General features: G+C 32.5%; 1 protein-coding gene across 10 annotated transcripts in view; it reads left to right on the top strand.

The window, feature by feature from the left end:
- The window catches only part of LOC120335643 (neurexin-1-like), a 55,015-nt gene that overhangs the window by 2,666 nt on the left and 26,304 nt on the right, over window positions 1-26,045 (top strand). For 6 of the 10 annotated variants that reach the window (XM_078110022.1, XM_078110024.1, XM_078110023.1 and 3 more), the window contains exons 2-6: window positions 1,942-1,980; window positions 4,779-4,919; window positions 12,401-12,561; window positions 13,106-13,231; window positions 16,871-17,032. In XM_078110022.1, coding sequence (XP_077966148.1) covers window positions 1,942-1,980; window positions 4,779-4,919; window positions 12,401-12,561; window positions 13,106-13,231; window positions 16,871-17,032 — 629 coding nt within the window. Of the gene's footprint in view, window positions 1-1,941; window positions 1,981-3,468; window positions 3,736-4,778; window positions 4,920-12,400; window positions 12,562-13,105; window positions 13,232-16,870; window positions 17,033-26,045 lie in introns of those variants that run through there. The other 4 variants (XM_078110026.1, XM_078110029.1, XM_039403197.2 and 1 more) reach the window with 4 other exon arrangements.

The raw sequence follows: 26,045 nt of genomic DNA, 5'->3' as shown, positions 1-26,045 counted from the left end.
TGAGTTTTTACATAATGAGAGTTACAATTCCCTTGAGAATTGTTTACATAATTTTGAAATATTTCAGTTTCATTCTTTTACTTGTCATGGCAGTCTGCTCAAACAGGAGGAAAATAGTTATAGAAGGCATATTAGATGGCATGCTGCACTTATTATTTACTAGAATTAAACTCAAATTCATAAATATGTGAAAAAACACTCGAATTATGTATGAAATTAAAGTTTGCTTGATCCATTTCTGTATGCATACATGATCATAAAATAAATAATAAAGTCTAACTTTTGAATATATATTTATATATATATAAATTATTTCCTGATATTTAAAGCATACGTTATCTGTTTCACAAAATTGATGACATGAAATGTTTTTTTATTTACGTTTTGAAAAAAGATTTATTATTTTAACATCTAGATTCTAGACCAGTGGTTCTCAACCGGAGGCCGGTGGTCCCCTAAGGGGGCCCACGAAGCAGTTCAAGTGGGGCCACGACACAAAGCTGATAATTGGTCATAAAGCGACTTCGTTTGCATACTTTCCTTTTAAAATAGAATTTCCCGTTCAGCGTTCACCGCTGTTTCATTGCCTGAATAGGTTGTTTGAGTTCGCAAGGTGTATTCACTTTCTTGTGTATGAATTGTTTGATCATAATGGGATTTGGAATCTACCAATCAAAAGAGTTCGCCGACAGGCCGTCTATCCTGTAGTTTTCACTAGACTGCGAGATAACCTTCACTATCATATTATAGACGCAAAAACCCATTTTTAAATTCCTAATGCTCAAAATACGAAAATGAAACGACAATTACGTTGGCTTTGGCTTAACCAAAGTAAATCGAGAGGACAGAGAATTTGCTCAATGCTTGCATTGCTTGTATGTAATGAACAATGAACCATTACGTCCATACCATCCCCGAAACCACCGTGACAAAAGAGCCACCCAAAAGCCCGAGTTAGATTTACATGGAAACAACGTTGGCTATGATATGGTGTCTGTCGGAGGAAAAGCCCGCTCTTGAATGCAGCTATGAAGTGGCATATCACATTCTTACCCACTACTTAGCAAGAAAGCTCCTTCACTGCTAGTTCAATTTTCCGCAACATATCTGTGCGAATATGGTTGTTCTGATCTTGTTACCATCAAAGCAAAATCTAGAAACCGTTTTGGTGTTGACAGTGACATTTGTCAATCTATATCAAAGAAGGTTTCTAATATAAGGAACCTCGTCCAACAGTCCCAAGCGCAAGACTCTCATTGATTGTATACTAAAAAGTTTTTACTTTCTTGTCTGGGGTTTGATTTTGCATTCCATAAAAGGTCGTTAAAACATAATACAATCCAACACGTTTAGTTTTTTGGCATGGCGAACAATGGGGCCGCGAGTGTGAAAAGGCGCTTGAAGCGGGCCACGAGCCATAAAAGGTTGAGAATCACTGTTCTAGAATCTAGACCATAGCGGGTCTGAATCAAAAATGCTTATTTTAGCTGATTACGCTATATAAGTTATATTATTTTTACTATCGCTGTATATATTACCTTGTTTGCGCCGGTTGTGCACTTGACCAAATGTTTGTGAATGAAAATACTTTTCAAAAGTTCTAATATTTAATTCTCGAACATTGTTCGTGAAGAAAAGGTCATCAGCAATCATTTTTTACATGCTCCTCAACACGACAGTAAAATCCAAAAATAATGAAAAACTTGGTGAATAATTTATATCAAATGACGTGGACTAGTTAACGCACGTACTGCAAATAAAATTCTTAAAAGTCTCCCCTTAACCATTTTGGTGCTACTATAGCTTGAGGTGTACCACACTATAGCCTGATATATACTCCAAGCTAGTCTCTGAGATACGATTAGTTTGAGTTTCATCAATGATTAATATCTTCCCTGTAGTGTAACACTAAGCATGTACAAAACGTTGCTTGATTTGCAGTTGCAAAAATATATGATGTAATGATGATGAGCGACCAAGGTAAGCTGAAGGAATGCTATCAAACACCATTGGTCAATAGGGATTAAACATTCCACTCATCTCCGTATATTGGAGTGTTGTATTGCGAATATTTCAAATCATCGTGTTGTGTTGTTTTCTGTCCTATATCAGAGTGTACTTATTATAATATACCGTGCAGCACGCCATACAGTGGTACACGCAGCAGCAGACCAATCCCACGCATTGTGTGAACCCATATCCTATACTTAGAAAACTTTTTTCGACAAACCTAAGTTATAAAAGACCTGTCCAAAATTCAGTCATTTGTGGTAAATATTCAAATTCACAATCGATCATCTAATGCGCTACTCATTCACCACACGCTTACTCCTGAAAATGGTTTTATCTTGTCTGAATGTTTTTGTCGATCTTGAATCATGGAACTTGGAACACAGTTCTACTGTTAATATAAATAATGCAAGCCTTGTAATAAATTATATATGTGAACATCTAGTCAGAAAAGTAGCATGACGAAATGCAAACTTTTTCCCCCATTAAACGCTGCCTCAATCAGTCTCAGTATCTCACATTTCTTATTAAAAAAAAAAAAATCGTCAAACATTATAAAGTGGCTAAAATATCGATAAAACTAAGCATAAAAAATCATATTGCAATGACATTGTTTTCTAATTTTAGCCTAAAAAGAAAAAACATAAATTTTTACGTGCTTTCAAAAATCTGCAACTCAATTTTTTTTTCACGTAATTTAGGTCACGAGTGAGATAAGACAGATTTCCTGAAAAAAAAATATATTTTTGCTTTGCGTCTTTTATCTAAAATGAGGCGAAATAATTTGACTGTGCGATAAATTATTAGAGCAAAATATAATGTGCCCAAATTTAGGATTCATGTGAGTAATTTTATTTTTTCGTCACACTGAGAAATGAGATAATTTCGAAAACCACCGGTTGTGTGCATTGTGCCATCTTTTCTCAATTCGATCATGCTTAAATTACATAAAATTGGTCATACTTATGCAGAAAATTTTATGGTCCATTCTTGATCTGGAGGGATTTTAATCTTAAATAGTCTTTAATACCAGAGTGACGAATTTGGTTATCTCACACCGCCGTCCAATTAAACTTAATGAAATATGCATTAGAGTCAAACACCTTAATCTTATTTCAAAGAAACGATGAAATGTTAATAAGAAACCCTTTTTATCTTTCCGGTATGATTCAGATAAAAATATAATCTTCCGATATCCTCGTTTAATCCGGGTATAAAATAAAAAATCGGAATTTTCATGTTAACAATTTCATTAAAATCAACTAACAAAAAATTTGCTCTTCAATTAAGTATTCAAAATTTTTATAAAATTAATTTAAAAAACTGAAGTCGTGTGGGGTTAGGCTCAAGGTATTCTTTTCTATCAGTATATTTATAAACTGACAAGTCAATTCATTCTTTATAAAATATATTATACGTGGGTCTGGGTGATCGGTTACATTAGGGATTATATGAGTAAGATTTCCTCGATCAATTGAATATCTTAGACTTAGAGAGTAGGTGAAAAATTAGGGTTTCATTCAACGTATTCAACCTCATCGGCATGAGCAGTTAATATTGTAGAGCTTGGGATAGAGTCAGTAACATTGCATTAGTGTTTACTTGTTGTATTGTTTTCTCATACTCACATTACGTCACAGATTCATATTCATAGTTAAATTATCACTCTCGTCTTGTCCTTTCATTTTCTAGCGAACTGGCAAAATGGTGCATTGTCCATGTTATGTAAGTCCATTTAACGTTTAAAACTTTGTGATGGGCTTATTTCGGTCAGTCGCTTGCTGTCGAAAAATACCAATTTAACGACAGTGCAAATCGTCTGAAATAATTCCGCCACAAAGTTTTGAACTTATTTTATTGTTATTTGAAGTGAATTTTTCATTTTCACTCATGTAAAGACTAGACTACAAATTACGTTTGGAAAAATTCCTCATGCATATAACTTTGATGGATCAATTTATTTAAATTTGAAATTTATCTCTTGTGTAATTATTAGGATAAAATTATATCGTTACCATCTTTGCATAAAATCTTAATTGGTTGTAATATTCATAATCATCATTCTAAATTTCACTTCTGCCTTACTACGATTTTTGTAAAATACTGAAGATTTCATAACAACCTTGCTAGAAGTTTGTAAATTTTCCAATCCAAAATGGAAGCAAGCATATATTCTTCGCTCAGTTTTACTTGATTTGTGATCTTGAAGTTTTTCTTATTGCTATTGGTATTTGCTTTTTTACTAGCAATTTGAAAGAAAGTTGTTGAAAAAGATTGAAGAATATTCAAGACAACGTTTGCGCTTGCTTTTATATATAAAATATAAAGCAGTCAGATATTTGACCATTGAAAAAATAATCGTGTTGTAGAATAAAAGTTCATGCATCATTATGTGTTATATAAATATGGGTTTCATTTCAACAATATTTACAAGCTGTTTTTAATAATTAAGTTATTGTCAGACTCATTGAAACGGTTTTGAATTTACCAAAATTCTCCAAAGAAAATCACAAAAGAATTAGTTAACTTAAGTTTTGCTAAGCGTTTGTTCATTTGTTGCGATGCTTATCGAAATTTATGCAGTTACATATTTCTCTACATTCATAGAAACAAAGGCTGAAAGATGTTATCTTGATATTCATTTATTTTCGATAATGAAGTCTGCGAGCATGACATCACAATTATTATTAATCAATTATCATACGCTATTTGTAACTATTGTACTACACTCTATGTGAATCTAACTATAACTTTTATACAAATATTAGCCTACGACGAAGCAGCAGCAACATTTTTAGGAAACCAGTGGTTTGAGTACGACATGAGAGGAAATGGTGTATCAAGTTATTCTGATACGATCACACTGTATTTCAAGACAAAACAAAGCAATGGACTTTTACTGCACACAGGTGAGAAATTATTTATGTGACTGGGAAGTACATTTATCGCTAATATATACATATATTGCATTGAATTTATCATGTCTACGAAGGTATTTAATAAGAAAACCTAGGGTTCAAGTCGATTTGTTTTGCGCAGCGCGACTTGTGGCTGCGTTTCGAATGTTTTTGATTATTAGTACAGTTAAGCAGAGCATAAGACATACGTATAACTTGAGAACCCGAGTTTTGGGAGTTGAGCATGTGTTCACGCCGCCAGTACTTCAACGAGCAGTATGCTCACCTAGAAGCATTATCATCATATTGAATCAGGTATTTAAGACAAACTATTTATTGAAAGCGTGATAATTGCAGCATCTCAAAATGAATAAATTTGTATTAAATGAAATATAAAGTTCTTGATCAACAAGAGATTGATTTAAGAACAATATCCATTTTAAATTCTCATACATACAACGACGAAAACACACAGTTTCTTCCAACTTTTTTGTAACATTTTGATTACTAGAGACGGCAACTCACAATCAACTAAATGATTTTGAACAGACTCAAAATATTAAAGTGTAAGCTTTCTGGCACATCGTATAGGCGGAGCTAGAGTGAATGTATAAAGTGTAATGCTAATGTACCAATCAATGTACTATGCAGTTCTTATATTGCTGTCCATACTAATTCATGATTTGCAAATTACTCACTTTGCCCTATTTGGGTTGTTATAACTGATATAAGTACGAAAGTCAAAATTTTGAATTCCCTGGGCAGTGGTGTACATTTATGGCAGCCATGGCTCGTTTAAATAGCGCGCACAGAAGGCGAAATTTTCGACCGTAAAATATTTCAATGAAATAAATTCAACTTGGGAAATAATTGAAATTCATGTTTTTACCTAAATATTAACGTACAGCAATTGTCGGTCAACGACTAAGGGGCTCATTTTCGAACTTTTCCATGGGCGCCATTTTACGTAGATACGCCACTGATCAAAAATTATACAAAATCATAAGCGGTGAAAAGTAGCTAACATTTTGATTTCCTATGAAACTTGATATTTGTAAATGTAAATCAATATAAATGCCGTTAATGCATTTTTTCATTCAATTGCAAAGTTAATTATAATTATCGCAGCCTGCGACGCGCTCCACCTTGGGTGCAGGGTATTCTTTACTACAGAAATTCATCACATTTATCTATGATGGAAAATTCAATTTGAGGGATTCGGCCAGCTGATAAGGAGAGAAAAATGAAAATACCAGACTGGTGCGGCCTTGGACTTGGCAAAGAAATGGGGGTAAAACAGTCAAGTTAGTCGATGCCCCATTACATTCGCGCATAATTTATGAGAAAATACCGCAAACTTTTCGATTGTACAATTGAACTCTATAAACATTTCACGAGAAGATTACAATCACCATCATCCGTCAATGACCTTCAATGCTGAGAATATACAGTGGATTGATTGTTAACAAATAATTTAGTGTATAACATGATGGAATGTTTAAAAGGGGAATAAATTATCGATTAAATTGTCATTAAATGATCGAGGAAGAATTTCTAATTTTTATTTTACTTGCTTTACTTGGCTTTACCCTGTGGTATACTTTTTATATATATATATAGTGTTTTTCGAGGGAAAAATATCGCTGATACAGTTCATGGAAGTCGAAGTACACAAGCTTGAGTTTTTTGATTTTTCTTGTCACTGTCTTTTAATGTCTTAATTATCTGAAAAAGTAAGAAAATTGAAAACCGATACCTTTATATCGAACTTTACGTTTCCCGATTCAATTATAATTAATTGGTTCGCAATACTACAAAACATTCCATGTTTAGACTATAGGTTTCAAAATTTCAAAACATAATATGCTACCCACTAATTTGTACAATAAAAATATTGGGAGATAATTTAACCCTGGATTTAATCTATGTGTATCTGAAAGATTCATTTTTCCTACCCGACCACGATCATTGTCAAATGAGTAGTCGGTTTATGCAAATAAGCGACTGCGTATGGCATTTCGTTCTTGTCAAGGAACTGCCTATATTGTGTTCACCTTTACTTACATCAATTAAAAAAAAATTGTAAAATGACTTGCATTTTGCGATATTTCACTCATGTTCCCGGTAAAAAAAATTCTGACAAATTGTGTTTTTTTAATTAGCTTTAGATAGCTTGCACACAAGTTTTAGCATACTCGCTTGGTGTATATGTGAAATACAATATGTGTTTTTGACTTTCCTGCAGTATCGATTGAAGCGAGGGTGAATTAGATGCGATAGATGTCATGACAAAACCTGTACAGTTTTTAAGATTAGATGTAATCTGTGGCTGTATGCAAATTTTTATATCAAATCGATTTTAAAATGATATAGTCGATTTGGAGATTCATTCTGTTACATATATATTCATATTTAAAATCTATTCAATCCCGATTCAGTTTTCGCGAAATGACAAAATGTCGCCTCGTGCGTCAGATTAAAGCCGCAATAAAGGAAATGATATTTTGAAAATATACCTATGCAATGTCCCAGAACAATAATTATATACCTTCCGTTGAAATGCAGAAACAAAATATATACATGCAGTAATTCTTATCCCCGAAAGCTGTTTTGGCGATAGAATTCATGTTTTAAGTTTAATGAAATTTTGAATGAAGACTGTGTTAAATTCAAACGGTAAAGCAAGTTATAAACATTTTCTTTTATTTGTTATTTTAATATGAATAAATGCTTTCCAACAACTCGCTTTGAATCTTCAACCAACCATACATAAACCACATGAGCTTTTTTCTTGGTTAACCACATAACCACTTTTTGTTTGTTTTTAACAAAAGAATTCGAGAATATTATTGTATTTTTCATAATGCCTCCTATTGTTAATGACTCATTTTTAAATTTTCTTGTCTCGTTCGCAACCGTATAATTTAACCACATAAGCTTATCTGTGTGTTTCAAGTCCCAAATCGCCTTCTCGACATCTGGCGCTCTATTCGTAAGACCCTGTGGCCAACCTCCGACTTTAAAATAAATAGACTTGAATTAGCCTTGAAATTGCCACCCTTTATCAAAACTCGCATATGTGTTGTGGGGTAACATATGGCGTTGAAGTGATGGGTCGATTTTCTTTCAAAAGTCGACTAAAATTTTGACGTCATCATAAATACACAAGTTCACGTGAGGTCAAGTCTTTAGGGTTCTATTTTAGAACGTTTGTACTGAAATTTCGCAACTGTGAAAGTTTTTTAGGAATTCTCAAACAACGTAAATAACGTATTTAAATAAGCACTAGTGTTATTATGTTATTGGTTTAGCAGGTAACTTTCCAATTTGACATAATTAACAAATTGATTCAACAACTGCCCGAAAAGATCTTTATACATAATAGAGTACAACTGACCATCACGATAAATCAAAACATGGTGGCAAGTTTTATAACAACATCACTCTTTTGTAAATACTAAATCAAATCTAGTTGTAATCATCACAAATTTGCTCGAAATAAGCTTATTAAGCGTGAATGTTTTTGACCAGCCTCAAATATTATTGGCCTCTGATACGCTTGGGAGAAAAACAATGTTAAATGCGTTGGCCTATAATCGTCATGAGTGTCGAAAAAACAAACAAGAGATTAGAGGCTAAACCACCTTAGAATGTATCAAAGTATATAATGGATGTTTCCTCGATTATCGAATTCCGTGTTTACTTCCATAACTTTAACTGATCAGCATAATGTCAAAAGTTACCTAACAACAGAAATTTTCACATTGTTATTGCCAGCAATTAGTTTTAGTCGTGTTCTCAAAATGCTGAATGACTGAATCGTCTTTTAACGCGAGTTTAGTTGCAATATTCAAAGTCTGTGAGAGACTAGGCCAAAACTAACTATTCAATTTGAAGTTGTTAAATATTTTGAATCAAAATGATGAATCAACATGCGCAGTAGTTTGTAACGCCAACTCGCGAAAGCGCTCCTAAATTAGAATATTATTTTTACTATGGTAAAGTGTAGGAAAAAAAATTTTTCCTGGGGTCAAAGGTTCTGTAAACATCCATCCATCGGTGCGTCTTATACGACCACGTGGTTACTAGTAAAGAATATAATATTGTTTGGGACAACGGCACGACAGATTTCGTAGAAGTCCCAGACTTTCAGGATGAGCTCATATATGATTGAAAGTATGTCGGGAAAAGAGTAAAAAATAAATAATTTAGTCATAATCCTTTACATGCGCCTGTTGTCTGGAAACTATGCATTATAGGTTTTCGGAAATTATTACCATCAACTTAAACATACGTTTATTACTCAAGTACTTGGTGGCACATTATATAAATTTGATATAGTCATCGATATTCAAGCTAAAAAAATTTCATGCTAAATTTAGAAATACACGTCACCGGAAAATAACCCCAAGAACTCCTCACTTTCGAAAAACATTTGTTAGTGCAAAAGACAATTTGATGAGATTTACTTCAACGTGTTGTTATGCAATTATTCAACTAATTCCGTCATAAATAAACCATTACAATGCCATGCAATTTTCTCAGTTCCAAATTGACAATTTTATCGATCGGTTTAGTGCCGTTCGTGCTTTTTGTTTTGCTAGAAACTGACGGTTGATAATACAAGGCTACACGTTGGGAATCGTTTGTTTGAACACGATTCAAGCTCGATTTAAGCATGAATTAGCAGTTCACAGCAAATGAACAGATCTGCGGTTTGCGTCCTAGAGGGGTAGACGCCGAAATTGCGTCTGATAAAAAACTGAATAGCGCATTATCGATTTGTTGTTATTCTTCCTAGTCTCTCAACTCAGAAAAGAACGAGCATTTGAATTTACACTTTTACACTATTCTCACTATGTCAATTTATAAGAAAACAACATAAAAGTTTTATCACTTACGGTATATAATTACGTTAGTGTATCTCTTAAAGTCCACTGTTGCCCGGTAAACATCTCCAGTGTGCTTGGCCGTAATGTATTGTCTGAAAAAGTGCTTATTTAAAATATTTAAATTGCATAATCTTCCGTGTGTTTTTGGCACGAGATCTCAAGAACCTAACTGGCATTTTAGTCTTCCAAATGTATTGTTAATAGTGGTTTACGTCAACAAAAAATACAGTATGCCCTACTCTAGGTGTCAGTCGTAACTATAGCCCTCCAACAAGTCTAAAAGTATTGGCCTAAACCTAATATTTAGCCCAATACTGCCTTTAACTAACTAACGAATAATTTATCTATTTATTAAATCCACTTCAGACTGTTTGAGAGATTTGGCAAGTTATTTTCAGTTGAAAACAAATTGGATCGGACAGCGCATCGTGTTTCTTAATTCGTTCCACCATGGGTCACTTCTTGTTCTATTAACATCAGTTTTAATCAAGTAGGGCAGAAGATGATGAAAGCTTCTTAGACTCAGTTAATCTATGGACTGTGTTATCTGGTATATATGCATGCAAATCCGTTTTTAGTCGGACTGAATGGACTATTCAATAATTTAGTAGCTTGGTCCATTACACGAATTTTCTAATCGAGACTAAAAGCGTGAAATGGGTCGAAAAGTCGAACAACATAAATTTTTACATTGTGGTCAAAACAACAAAAATGTAAACGTAAGTTCATTGTTGAAAAAAATTTGAAATCCCCTAACTGTCATAATGGTTTTAAAAATATATTATATACTGTTTGGTAGGCTCCAATTACCTACGGGGATATGGAGAACCGTGTCTAAGCAACTTAACTATACTTAAAATTTCATCACTGGTGAGTTACCTTTGTTAATTTCACATGTGAAATACCCACTGCCAAATTAATTTATTTTACCAACTTGAAGGTAACATGTTTCTATTTACTCGTATGTTACCATAGTTCACACATCTGGACGGTAAAGAGAAAGGCGAAATAAGGAATTTTTTTATTACTACCCACACACTTTAAATATAACAACATAATAATGAATGCCATTGAAAGTCATTGAAAGAATGTAACACTCTTGAATCATCTGAATTAGTCATGTTTATTCATTGTATAGCAATATTGTATTATACTCACACGATTTCACCATTACAGAATCATCGAAAAAAATAGGGATTTTCGCAGAGTCCATATCAACAGCACAGAGGAATAAATAATTAGGGCATAGAGGGCACTCACGTATCGTGACCTTCGAAAAGTATTCCAGTTTGTCATTATGCTGACATACTTATACGACGCGTCATTAAACTTTATTGTTGTATTAAATAACACAGAAGTTCTTATCCTGTAGAGCAGGGGTCACCAAACTACACCAAATTCATGACAGCAACGTTTTAATAACAGCTAAACTCAGGATAGTTGTCTAGATATAGAAATCTTGTATATTTGTTTTCCTGGGATGTTCTCGATCTTTATTCTGCGATATAGATAGAATTTAATATTCAAGTCCTCAGAAATGTAAAATATATATTGTTGAATGAATTGAATGGATTTCCCAACTTTTGTGAATTTATTGTATTGCATTGACAAAAATATTCATCCGGCCCGTTTCAACACAGTTTGAGTCATACCCGGCCCGCGGTCAAAAAAGTTTGGTGACCCCTGCTGTAGAGCCTGCAACTATTTCTATAGTATGCAATAAAATAAGTTATTTTTCTGCCAATATAGTACAAGAAGCTACATTTATTGCAATATAATAAACAATGATCTATCAGCTATGCTGTAAACTAATAGAATCAGATGTAAATATAGTTCTTATGATTCAGAATAAATAAAGACTTTTGGGACAGATGGCATTAAAATACATGTTGAGGCAAATGTCAGAAGTCGTTTGAAGAAGTTTTAAATGCTGTAAAGTACCTAAATAATCAATAAAAATTCAATGTTATAGATAGATGCTGCCTAAATGAACATTCCCGTCTGTTGCCCGTTAACATTATTCATTAAAGTTTGGCATTTACAAGGAGACAAATTACGCTAATATGGAGTATCAGATAATTACTTTTAAACACAATCGAAAGATATAAAAATTTCATGAGTTGTTTTATCTATTCTTTGCCAATCTCTAATGTCGTAATCATTCTTTGTCTGGTGAAGTCGCTTCAAATCAGGTTCATCAAAAATGCATCACATTGCTCAAGACTGTTCAATTCCAGTTGAGATGTTGTTCAATATAGTTTGATAAGACAGATATAAAATCTCATATACAAATAATCTGATGTGCTGCAATACCTTTATTTTGTCAAAGTTGACATAAACCATGAGTTATTACAAATTAGTTGCCTTTAGAAATGTACATTTTTGAAAAACTTACGCAGTTAGATACTTTGATAGGATATTTTTGTCTCAACTAAATTATCAGAACATTCATAGTTACATATTTCGAGACAATTTGATTGGTATATAATTTTATAACTCGGGATTATGATGGAAAAAAGCGAAAAACTACTTTGGTGGCTCTCAACTAAAATTAGATATGCATAAGAATATTCTTTTATTGTTATCATTTTATTTTTTCAGGAAAGTCTGCAGATTTTGTGAATCTATCGATCAAGAATGGAGGAATAAAACTTGTGGTAAATCTTGGATCCGGCGCTTTCGTTGTTCTACTGAAACCCACAGTCGGATCATTTAACGATGATAAATGGCATTTCCTGGAAGTTTATCGTGAACTCAAGCGAGTAAGTTAATATAAAAAACACTCATTCCATCAGAATAAGGTATATTAAGTTAAGAGAACTCTAAAATTTAAGATAGATTGATGGGGGTGCGATAAAGGAAAATAAGAAAAAAAGTGAATGTACAAAAGAATAAAAATCCTATTTTAGAATAATTTTTGGCAGAATATTATTTGACAGTCTCGTCACCAATTCTGAATCAAAAGTGTGGTTCAGTAAAGTTTAATTTAAAAACAGTATATTTTGCTTTCAATTATTCATAGACTTCACGTGGACTGACTTTTAGAAGCCGTTCCAATTCTTTTATAAAATCTTAAAATCTTCATTCCAATTCTGAATTTATCTTCAACTGCTTTCAGTGTTTTTGTAAATACGATTCATGAACTTTCTATGAGAGAGAATAAGAAAAATAGAGATAATAAGCGAAATCTTTCCTTTGCCTATTCTTTTTGAAACTAGTAAGATAGTATGTATTTTTGGGAAGTCACAAAACTTTTTTAACTTGTTGTTTTGTTTTCTTATTTGCTATACGTTACGGCTCGTTTAGCCGAAGACTAATGGTCGTCGCGAGGGTGCTTCGGTAACGTCACCAAACACGTCATCAGTCATGAAATCATCACCACCTTTTACGTCCACGTCATTGTTTCCCATCTTACCATCAGTTTGTCTATCGGTATTGTTATTGTCCTTCCTTGTCCTGTGTTCATTTTGTTATACATTGCTGTAGAAATTTTTATCGAAAAAAAAAATTTGGCTAATTTTAAAAACTTTGGCAAAAAACTGTAAATACCTCATTACATTGTGTTTTATAAAATTCAAACCCATATATGTTTGTTGTGACGTCATATCCGGTGTGTGAATGTTTAATACGTGTACAAACATGGCTGGTTGCTGTTGCTATTTTCACTCTTTCGCTTTTTTATTTTCTTTCAATCAATATTATATGAAGTAAATATACAACTGAGCCAACATTTGATGAAAAGTAATCAAGATATATTTCTATAGAAAAACAAACTATACACTCATTAATGTTGCCCTTTATTACATTCTCCCACAATTTGTTTGTCTAAAGACTCGAGACTCTTATGAAAATATACATGGTATGAAAAACGAAACTTCATTTTTATTATAAATTATTCCCAAACAAAATTGCTAATATAACAATGACTGACTTCTGAGTAATTTAATAATATATACATGATTGTTTCATGAGGGAGAAACTCACTAATACTCAATTCAGTTTGTAACGTCGAACTGGAACGATTCCTGTCCTAACGTTAAAGTTGTCTAAGGATGTCCGTCTGACAAATTGTACGAATACGTTATAAGTACTTTTTACCCAAAAGTAGAAATGTATTTACTATTGAAACCGCCCATTTAACACAGACCCATTTGTCTTGTTTCGCTTTTCTCTATAATGAATTAATCATGAACTTTTACGAGAATTCAATTTCGAATGACATTACCCTCTGAATGAACTTGGCTGTAGGTGAAGCACGTGATGCCTAAAATAAGTCGAAAAATCTTCAAAATACAATAAAAGCGCATCTCTGTGTCACTTCACTAACATTTTAGTTTAAATTGACTATTTTTCTATTTTATCGTGTAAGTATTAATTTCAAGTTTTTTCAATAGCGAAAATAGTATTAGCGAATAATTCTTTTAAATTCCTGAATCACAACAATTTTCTGCTAATTGCTAAGCCTTTGTGCAGCAGTGCATACCAAATTCAATAAAAATGTCAAGCCCGGATCAGTGTCAGGTTCTGGCATTTTTGGTTCTGCAACAGGTTCTTGGTAGCTGAACTTTATCAAAGTCATGTCGAAATACGTCGTAACGGATTAAAACTCAGTCAATTAACGGAAATTTATTATCAAGATAATTTTATTTAACACTTCAAACGAAGCATACAAGATTTAAAGCACCATCAGGCCTACGCTATCATACTCCTTTCACTGCGGACGTGGGTATATTATGTTTGATGCAGCGATGAAGAACACATTATCCTTTCAACTCTTATGTCGAAATAATATTGATTGAAGGTCATCTTGAAACGAAGATACAAGGTTGCGGTTCACTCGGTTCAATCTAAAAACGTAAAAGTGAAATCCGTTGTCGACGTTTGACGAGTGTCATCTTTGGATGTTCTTACATTCTAGACTGACTGATCATATTAAGAACATACTTTAGCTTGGCCAACATGGACACGACATGCAGTAACAAACAATCTAAACATCCTTGTATTAGCCTGTGAAATTGAGGATATCTCTTTGTTCATATTTGGAATAAAGAAGAATTTGGCTTTTCCTACTCTAATTAAAGTCTTCAAAGACTACGAAGGGTAGATCTACAATACCTTGATACTGACTTTCTCATTCAAAATCTATTTTTTTGCAAACAACAGATAGAGAGGAGTTCGGATTCAAGATGCTTTAGTAAATAACGCACCAATCATCGGCAAAATGCTAATAGAACAAAACCCTTAGTTTTAGGTGACCGTAAAATTGTGTTTAATAATTAAATTATCACACTTTAGAAGACATTCAAATTACCCGACAGTGTCTTTGACGAATATCTATTCTGGGTAAAATTTAACGCGTTGACGTTTGCGTCACTACGTAACGGAAATGTTATTGGCTTACGTCAATGGTTTATTTCACTCAATCTACGCTAATTTTGGGAATTTATATTCTATTATATGCTACGCTCGCAGGATGAAGAATGTTTCTTCGTTAGTGGAGTGATTGAAAATTTATCTAACCTGGGAACAACAGACGTTACCAGTTTTCTGATTATAATATAACAAATTATGGAAATTTATGTTTGTTCCCATACTGATTTGAGGCGAAATTGTTCGTTAGTCAGGTCATCTAGTTTGCCTCAGTGAGTCTTTTTCTACTCCGATTCAGTAATAAAATAAAACCAACTTAATATTCTTATTTTTGAAACATATTTAAATAACCAGCAACCCTAGAAATTTGACGCGCTTTGAACTCTTAAGTTGGTAAAAATTTATATTTACTATATTATTGAACAGATTTGCCTCAACCTTGATAAATAAAACATGCGATTTGATTTTCTGATTGCTCTCGATTTGATCCCATTCAAATTTCCGCAAAAATATTGAACGAAAGACGCAATTTTACGAAGCGCGACTGATTGAATTTGCAATTTTCTTGGCGTAACCGTAACGTCATTTCGGAAATTATTGAATCCTGCATTGAAATGTCTAATCGCGAAGCATTTCAATTGATTTGAAATTTTTCATCAAATTAATGATAAAAAGAATAGTGACAGTTAGCCATTCTTTAACATGATTTTTTAACAATGTTTCATGAATTATTTTATCGAAAACTCGTTAATAATATGATTATACGACCTGACTTAATTTATTTTTATTAAAATATAATAGCTACTTGATATCCTCTGACACGCTAGTCTTAACTTAGAGTGAATTTCTTTCTTTCTGCGACCTTGTATCAGACAGATATCGCGCAGAATATTCAATGCTTTTCGCAGTAATTTTGCACCTGGTTTGGAAATTTCATAATATATCACATTGTTGAATTGTTCATTATATAATTTTCTTACTCAGTAATCGTCCGACGTTATGTTGGTATTATACTTTTGATAGTGGAGATATATGACTGCTTTACAACGAAGTAATACTGGTTTCTTCCGCTGCTTCGTAGTCTATTTTTCATTCATGTTTGACATGTTCGCATGAGTCGATGTTTGAACCAAATTCCAAAATGATTTCAAAAATATCCTGGTGGCGTGTTTTGTGAAGAAGCAGTCTTGTAGCTAAAAAGATTTTTCTTCTAAAAAAACTTGGGCTGAAAAACTGCCAGTAGGCTTGAGAACTTTGAGAAAAAAGTTTAATTTCTTCTCCGTCATATCGTTTGCGTGGTAACAAACCATCTGGGGTCTTTTGAAGTAGACCAGCAGCGCCATCTAGCAGATATTGTATTATCATGCATGTACAAATTTATCACATATGTTCATGCGTAAAATCATTATATTAAGTTATTTTAATGTTGAAGTCATGCAATTTTATTTAACTTTCTCAAAATTTAATGTTTTTTTCATATATCGAAATATCAATAACTTAATAACTGGATTTAACTACTAAATGGATATAATCATTGTATAGAAATTATTTTCTTCATTCAAGAATTAACGTTTCAAAAATACAGTTTACATTAAATTGAAAGATTATAAAGACTATTATTACAAAAAATATACATAATTTATTCTTATCCACCTCATTTATATTAGTATGGCAATATTAACTTATGCGTTAACTTCACAGGTTAACTTGACCGTCGATGATGCACACACGAACGCAGGGTTTACACAAAACGACTACACACAGCTCACTCTGAATGACATTTTCTACGTTGGTGGAAGCCCCTCTACCACTAATTTACCTGGATCACCAGAAACTAATAATTTTATCGGATGTTTAAAAGAGGTAGGCTGTGCACACCTATTTCATTATTCATTATTAAGTGACATAGAGTTCTGTGATTGGTGGCTTTAATGTATAAAATTACGCCAAAAATCAACTTAAAATTTACAATATTGCCCTAGAATAAGATACTCTTTAAATTAAAACAATAGAGCAAGGCTCAAATATCGAAATGCCGGGTGTAATATACGCTGTTTGATAAGCGTGAGATTGCTAGATTTATCTGCAGAAAAGTCATGTGGTGACCAAAATTTCTTAAAATTTCATACAACAATAGTGTCTGATCAAAGCTCTGCGGGAACAAAATAAAAATAAGGCGTTTTGGAAAACATCCGAATCTTCAACTAGGCCAACTACCGTTTTAAAAGAGTTAGTGGCTTGGTAGTCAAGAGAGGAACGTTTTTTTCGCAACAACAGCATGAACCGACAAACCTCAACAATTTAGTCGAACGATCCATACATGTATTTTGTTGTAAAGAAGTTTATTTTATAAAAATTGTTGTCAAGACCTTTATTTGATCACTTATAAATCCAACCCTACTTGGACGTTAATAAAAAACCAATTGGCACCCAAGCATAGAATAGTTGTGGTTATCACGAACAGAAAAATAGCCTTATAATAATGTATTGACTGGAACTGAATTGATTATCTGTGGGCGATTGAAATAATGTTAGTTGCATAACAAATCCTTTTGATGGTACGTTCTAGTTTGTTGTGAGTAAAAGTATTTTATGTTTTCTGAAAATGTTTTATCACGGGGTGGCAATAAAGAGTTACGAATTATAAAAGATATTCTTGGTCGAATGGTTTAATTTTAATGGTTCTCCACTTAATTTATGGCACTGTACCTCTCCAGGACGTATTATAAATCAGCGCAAAGAGGTATATTCAATACCAAATGGGTGTTAGATTTGATTGGCACTGCAGCCACGATTGAAGTGACCGTGAGCAATTATGAAAAACTTGCATTGCAATCATATTGGTCAAAGTGAATTTATATTCTCGTAGGTTAGTAGTTGCACGCCTTTGTGGGAAATACCTTTGTCTATAAATAGGCCTTTGTGATTTTTATTTTTTTGTCTTGTCAGCTTCATTGTTAAATGTCTACAAAAACAAGAAGTTGTTTTCTAATTAAAACTGAATTATTTAAAGGGGATATTCTTTGATCTTACTAGTTGAAGGATCTGTTGCATCAAGATTCTTTATTGAGTACACGTTTCCATTGTTAAAGAAGGATCGATATAGCTATATGCAAATGATCATGCATGTTATAATACTATTAAAGTTTTCAAAGTTGAAACTCCAAAATTTCTCATCAACTTCCATTAATATTTTATAAAGATACGCTATTACCTCACTGACGAATACGCACGTGAACGGAATTTTATATGTTTTTAGACAAATATGTTTTGTGTCTTTTAAAATCGATCTGATTATTTGAGTTTTTATCGAAATAATATATGGTTAGTATATATAAACAAAATTATCTAACCACTAGTTGATAGTTTTGCCGATACCAACATTTTTAAATTAATGTTGTCACTCAATAGAAAAATTTTGTTTCCATTCACAATTTTTCATATTTTTTTCTATTATTGTAATGAGATTAATTGAGTGATGCAAAATATAAAAATATGGTTTGTACTAGTAAAGCTTACTTTTTAAAACCTTATTTTTCATATTTTTCTAATTTTGGTAGAATTATCACTCACTGAGCATCCACGAATCTTGTATGGATATGGATGATCGATAATAAGTTGATATTTCACTATATGTACGTTATTAATTATTAAAATAAAAAATGCAGAATATAATCTATCCCACCGGGACGTAGAAACGAATGAAATAGAGCTGCTGATACCACAGATTCTTGGGAAGGGATTCAGTAGTCGTAAGATTTTATCTAAAAAATAAATGAGCTCAAGAGACTTGTTATAGTATGTAAAACTAGCCGGCTACAGAATGTTTAATAGGTAGTATAAAAGTTTTTTTCACCTGTTTTCGTGATTTATTGCTGAATATCATTAATGTACTTAATTTACAAAATGCAGTCCATTGCCTTATAAGGAGTATACAACATTCGTGAGCAATGGAGAATCCGTCTTGGAAATGTGGTGGAAAGATGATGACTGATCTTTTACGATAAATTGCTTTTTTCGATTATTATATTTAGTATAAGTAAAGTATTTCAACGTTCATGGTATTGGGCAGAAAAATTCTCAAAATGTTTTTATATTTGTTGCCACATAAAAAATAGTGAGAACATTTCACATATTGAGACGAAACTATAGTCTCCCATTAAAACAATATTTCAATTTAAATAATAATTAGATGATTCGGAAATGAACTATAGTTTATGTAGAAAGAAAAAGTAATATCAAGCAAGATTATTTTCTGCTTTTAATAAATATTATTTAAAAAATGTCTTCATATTCAGCTTACAATGCTTGACCCCATTTAGTGTTATTGCGTTGAGTTGATTATTGGTTTGCATGGAAAATTATTGATATATATTTATTTATCAGGACTCATAGAATTCTAAAACAATTTATTGAAGATTTATGAATCCATTTACATATGACTAACCAAATTTATTCAATTAATCATAATGAAAATGATTATTGACGTGAAGTTTTTGCCGCTCTGGGCCACGTTCACCAAATCATTTAACAGTATGTAATATCAACATCAAAACATAATAGATAATTTAATTATTTTACAGTTTGCACCGTGAAGATAAACACTTGTAAATATTTTATCACAAGAGTCCATTAGTATGTCTATATGTAATCAGTAATATTGAATTGCCAGAAGATATGGAAAAGGCCAATTTTGGCTCAGATATTGGCTGCGAGGGGATTTTTGTTTTACAAATTCTGTTTATGCTTTCAGTAACGTAGTAAGTGAGCTGGAGGGGTAGCGTAAAATGTAAACATATAATCAACTTTTTGAATAGAGAAATATGTAGATCAATGTTGACGATGAGAAGAAGATAAGGGTGTAGTTTTGCAGATGGTAGACAATTCGCAAGGGAGAACGTTAGTGTTCTTTTAATACTTTCCCAGATATTTTTGATTAGATGTAAGATAACGTAATAAAGTTATGTAACATGTTTCGTAGGATCATATGGTTAAATATATTGCTGTTATTTTATTTACTTTTTTACTTAAAAAAAATGCGCAAACAAAGATCCCTTTCCTAGAAGTAAATGAAACTGAGCGAAGATGGAAGTTTATTTCGAATAAAGTATTTCCGACACCTTCAATTCACCTGAAAAAGTAAATCAATATACAGCGTATTTGTCAAAGTATTGGAAAATCAATACTTCTCTGTAATAAGATACGAAATTAGCGTGAAATAAGTATTGGGCAAAACATATCAGAAATTTAGATGTAAGATGAAATCAAGAATATTTAAAATTTGAGAAATGAATTATTGACATAACTTTCAGACTACTGCCATACTCAAAAACCACAGTGAAAGTACCTATACAGTGCGTTGAAAGTAATCTTTTATTCAGTTAAGTGTAGACAAGAGTATTTTAGGCATATCTTAACTCAATTTTACTCAAATTATCAACCAACAGCAGTAAACTGTCGGCTCTTGGATCCGTGCACACAGTAGTTGAATGTCGCGACCCAAGTAATTTTTGCTATCGTCAAAATGTATTTCCGTTTTTTTATAGCGATATGTTATGTAAAATAAATTATCGTTTCAAATATCTATATGAACAAAACTACACGATCGATATCATGTAATAAGCACGTTTCCTTACATATGCCTTCCCAAGAGGATTAGTGTAATATGGATTTATTCTACATAGCTAGTTTAATATCATGGTGCTATGATTTTCATTTATATCTATGGCTTACAACAGTATCGATTATAGACGGTATTCAGATTTTTGTATTCCCTGTTAGTTACAGCCCAGAATTTATTGGTACTTGAGTTAGAAGTTTCAAGAGAGACAAGCTAATATATATGAATAACATAATAACTTGGTTGCTTTATCGATGTAGAAAAAAGAGACTTATGAGACCTAAAATATAAATATAAGGACATGGGCCTTTATTGTGAAATTTTGTCAATGAACAGAATTTAGAGGTAATGTTCTGTGACAGATTGGAATGGCGAATCACTTGTTGTATGAAGTCAGAGTATTATGAATAAAGTAATAGGTTACATATATATCACAGTTTCGCACACCCGGTATTCAATTCTGTGTTCAGTTCGGACTTTTTTGTATAAAAACTCTGAGCAGCTATCATTATTGGTTGCATTCTTGATTGTTTTACATGATGCTTCTAAATGTAATAGCTGGTACTGAAATAAATGATAGTATGATAAATAAACATGAGCATTATTAAGAATATAATATAGCATCATTTGAAAAATATTGTTGGGAAAACAGTAATCTGTTTAAGAAATTTGTTTTTTTCGATAACTCCAAACTATTCTGGACTTGTATTCAGTGATACTCACAAAAATATTGATGCTCTAATTACCTGTACCAGCATTTGATCATGGATGAATAAAATAGAGTCGTTTAACGTCTCCGGATTCACATATATATATATGCATATATCTATATTACATGCGGTGCAAATAACATGGTACACTGTCGGCAAGGTTAATTGAAAAAAGCTCTTTACAAGAACTCTTGCCTCTTACTCTTTGTCTCTGACGTGAAAACGAAATTTCAACAGATAATGAGTTTCCTGTAAAATTCTGAAACATATCATTATCTACCTGGTAGAGCTCGAAATATTTACAAGAATATACATTCCTCTGTCTAAAGTACCGTTTGTAATAAAACTGCAATTTAAAAAATGCTTCGTTAATTTTATTTTTGTAGAAGAATTAAAATAAAACATTCAATTTGTTTTGAGAATGTAGTTATTTTATTTGATCAAAATGGCATTATCTACAAATTTATTTTTCTTGTACCAGAACATTATCGTTCCATCCATCGAATCAATATTTCAGTAGGAGCGAGGCATATGCACTCGTGAACTTTAGTCGTAATCCCATAGATCTAGTTTGTACCGGGAAACTCAGCAAAGTTTAAAAGCTGTGAAAAGTTTCTTAATATATAAGACAAAAAATTAGTCATTACGTGCTGACTTTTTGTTCCAATAATCAAGAATAATTAAAAATTGATGATTTGGAAAGGTTATGAAGAGTCAATTTAAAGAAAAAATATTATCACGTGTTGCATCAAAATTTCTTTACGCTATTGTTTCATTTGTTATGGTATGTGCAGGAGTTCTGTGAATGATTTTGTTAACGTTATACGTTATTCGTTAAATAATCCTATCATTATCGTGAATCAGTTTTGTCAGTTCACTATGTTTCAGTTTAAATATTTTTAAATAATTTGCGTAGGGCATAGAAACAGCTTTCATGATGAAGACATAGAAGCAGTGTTTGTAAATTGTCGTTACGAGAATAGCAGAAACCGTCATTATATTTAACAAAGATGCCAGAATCTTGAAAAGTTTGAAAATTAATCGGGTATACATTATAGCAGTATTAACTTATTCTATCTAGAATCTCCACAACAAAAGTCAGTCAGATTACAGGATTTACATATAGCGGTGTTCCATAAAGATTGATCCAACTTATTTTGTTTCCCTTGACTAAGATGGTCTACTCCGATCAGTGCTCCCCATCGAAATTTTGAAATCTGTTGTGCAAACATGGTTAGGCCAGTGGGCGTCGAAATATAGCTTTAATTTATACGATGTGCTGAAAAAAAAAAAAAATTCGCTTCAATCGATCGCGCTAAAAGCCATTAACTCCTACTGGTAAAATAATGCCGTATTCTTAGAGCGAGATTCGCGTCATTTACGGTTATGTCGCATTTGTTTTACTTAGGATTCCAGAAAAGACGTAGGAATGTCAATTTTAAATTTTTTCACATCACGTCGGCTTAGCATTGCCAGGCCATGGGATATTAAATGATTATAACGTGCATACAAATATGATGAAATATATAAGTATATGTTAAAAATTTAGAAAAGTTTCAGTGTCGATTTTGGTGTAATTTCGAATATGTACTTCAATTATTGTAGATCTTGCGACAAAGTGAATGCGGTGCGTAACAAATAATATGACTCAAAACCTGATTCAGTTTGACTTTCATTATACTATTTTTCCAAATCAATTCTATACGCAATCTACCAAAACAGAACTAAACTTTCATAAACTACCTCAAATAGAATCGGTAAACAGCAAATGTTTAGAATGAAATAGTTGATAATGGATCTTCACGAGCTAGTAATATTAGTTTCGTTTTTAATTTTGAGTCCCGTCAAAACACGCATGGATATACTGTTCCTGGAATGTACTGTTGATAGATATTCAATGACAAGCGGCCTCCATTAGAAATAAAATTTTAGCTTTTTCAGTGACGTGGCCAGGTTTTGAAAGTTTCTTGGTTGTATATCAAAAAGATGAAGAAATATTTGAGATGTCCGTCAGTATCTAAAGAATATTTCTGTATTTCCCCTTTTATATATACAATCGCGTTGTTATCTACATGTAGCTAGCGAGGAAAAAACGACAGCACATCTCAAGAATGTCGAAAAAGAATAAATTATTCACGCAGCTTCTTGTAATAGAAAAAGAAAGAAAAATTATTATCCAGAATTATAAGTTTTTAGGGAAACTTTATGATTATACGCATTTCTATTTTTGTTCAGAGATACAGAGTTTACTTCGTGCTACTTCATTGTTGAAAAGCTACGCACATGATTAGATGTAAAACGAAATAGGTTTACGCAATAAATAGGTATTATATTTAATATAAATTTATACTTACTCATTCTTCGTATTGGAAATTATGAAAACACGGATTGGAATTATCTTTGTACTATTGACTGGAATATGTCAACCGATTTGTGTACCGGTAAGTAACTTGTCTTAATAAACCCGGAGTTTGATAAAACTCCCAACGTGCAATCTTTGTGGTTGTTCCTGCTGCATGTTATAAGTTACGGTTTTGTTAAACTCACAACTAATTTATATATCACCGGTTCTCGACCAGTGGGCCATGACCCGCTTCTGGGCCACAAAAACATTTTCAGGTGGGCCGCAAACCTATTGAAAAATTTGTTAAATTAGTGATAATTTAGTTAAACTTGAATTGAGATGAATGATAATGCTGTTTTTTCATACTGAGTGGTTTTAATTTTAATTTTAATTATTAAAGGGTCTATCTTTGCGAAAATAATTTTTTGTTTCTATTATAGTTTTTCCCTTGTATTAGAAACTTAATGGTCCACAGACTTTTTTGTGCAACAAAAGTGGGCCACAAAAGGAAAAAAGTTGAAAACCACCGTTCTATAAGATTCTTTTATATATATTTTTATATGTTTACCTGACATGATATAATTTCAATGTTGCGAGTTTGGGGATGAACTAATTTTGTTTGCATTCATAATTATTGACTATAAATGGCAAGATGCTAATTTTGTTTAACCTGTTTCAAAAATTTGGCGGGATACATGATGGAAGTCTTGATGGTAGTTTTGAAAGGACATAAAGTTGCACTCGTTGTGTATGTACTGATCTTTACAATTGACATAACAGTCAATCGGTCGGTAGGTTATTTTTTCATCAAACGGCAAATAAAAATGTACCAACATCAAAATGGAAACAAAACGTAAAAATGGCATTCCGAGGCGAAGGGAGGCGAGAAAAACCAATGCTGGTTATCGAGCAGCAACACCCGTGATTGAGCTAACATTGATACAGGGGAATTGAAAGATGTCGAACAATATATATTAAAAAGTTTATATCAAAGAATTTAATCCGTTGCATACAAAAAGCAAAGATTAAAAAGACTCCAAACACCGCCAAGTACGGGTAGGGTGATATAACCATGGGTAACAGCATAGCAGCGACAACCAGTATGAAAACAGTCAGAGAAGAAGAGTTATTAAAACAACGTTTTGATTGCTTTTGGGGGCGTGGCAATCATCAAGCAATTGTCAATAGCAATAAAAAAACTATGGATTTGTATTTAATTAACCATTAATGCAAATTAACTATTTAAATGAATTTATCGTCACCCATGAATTGGTATTTATATATATCCAAACACTTTTGGTATTAATATTATGAACGTCTTGGAACCGATGTATTGAAACATTACTTTGTTTCAATACCGAGCTTCAAGTTTACCAGAATTTACCAATCGTTTATCATAATGTAAATTTTAGTATATATATATAAAGTATGATTATATATCCTGAGTGATTACTGCAATCCAAAGCCAAATCGGCTCCCGATTATTCATCCAGTCCACTATGTTCAATAAACGTAATCTCCCAAGGGATTAAATATTGATTATCTTGTTTTTCCATATACTCCTCTTTCCCAGTAGAATATGCCATTACTATCACACACAATTTTAAAATTCCCTCTGGTTTGATCAGTTTCCAAAACTTGACAATTGAAATGAACTTGAAAATGTTTGTCCTCTCGAGTCATCACTGATATGCACGTAAAAGAAATTGAATATTTGAAGTTTGTCGCAGTTATTATATATATATATATGTCCGTGTATGTACGAATCGGTCAGCTATACTCAAAGTGGCCTGCATTGAATGTTGAAGAGTTGTCTAACCATAATGGTGTTTGAATAACCATATTTGTCTATGTTAAATAGCCGCTACTTGCAACACTATAGGGCTCAGCTTTTCATTTTGTGTGTTGCGTGTCACAAGCTGGAGTTGGAACACTAGCTATTATAGATCCATGACTTATAATATTTGTTTGTGTAATTATTTATCGTCTGTCATCGTCCTAAAAGTTTTAACTCAGAGTCACTAAATAAATGAGTACATATAAATGGGTTTGAATATCTGGTTTACAGTTGATGGATGCGAATGTACAAGTATAAATGTATACGCCAGGTATAACCTGGCATGAAGGTGATCCCACTGTTCCATATTCTCAAACGTATACAGTCGTCCATCATGATGATGACACTTTTTATTTGATATTCCT

Source organism: Styela clava, chromosome 2, assembly GCF_964204865.1.
Source record: "Styela clava chromosome 2, kaStyClav1.hap1.2, whole genome shotgun sequence".
Lineage (NCBI taxonomy): Eukaryota > Metazoa > Chordata > Ascidiacea > Stolidobranchia > Styelidae > Styela > Styela clava.
Note: the sequence above shows the minus strand (reverse complement) of the source record. Positions and strands in the feature narration are given on the sequence as shown.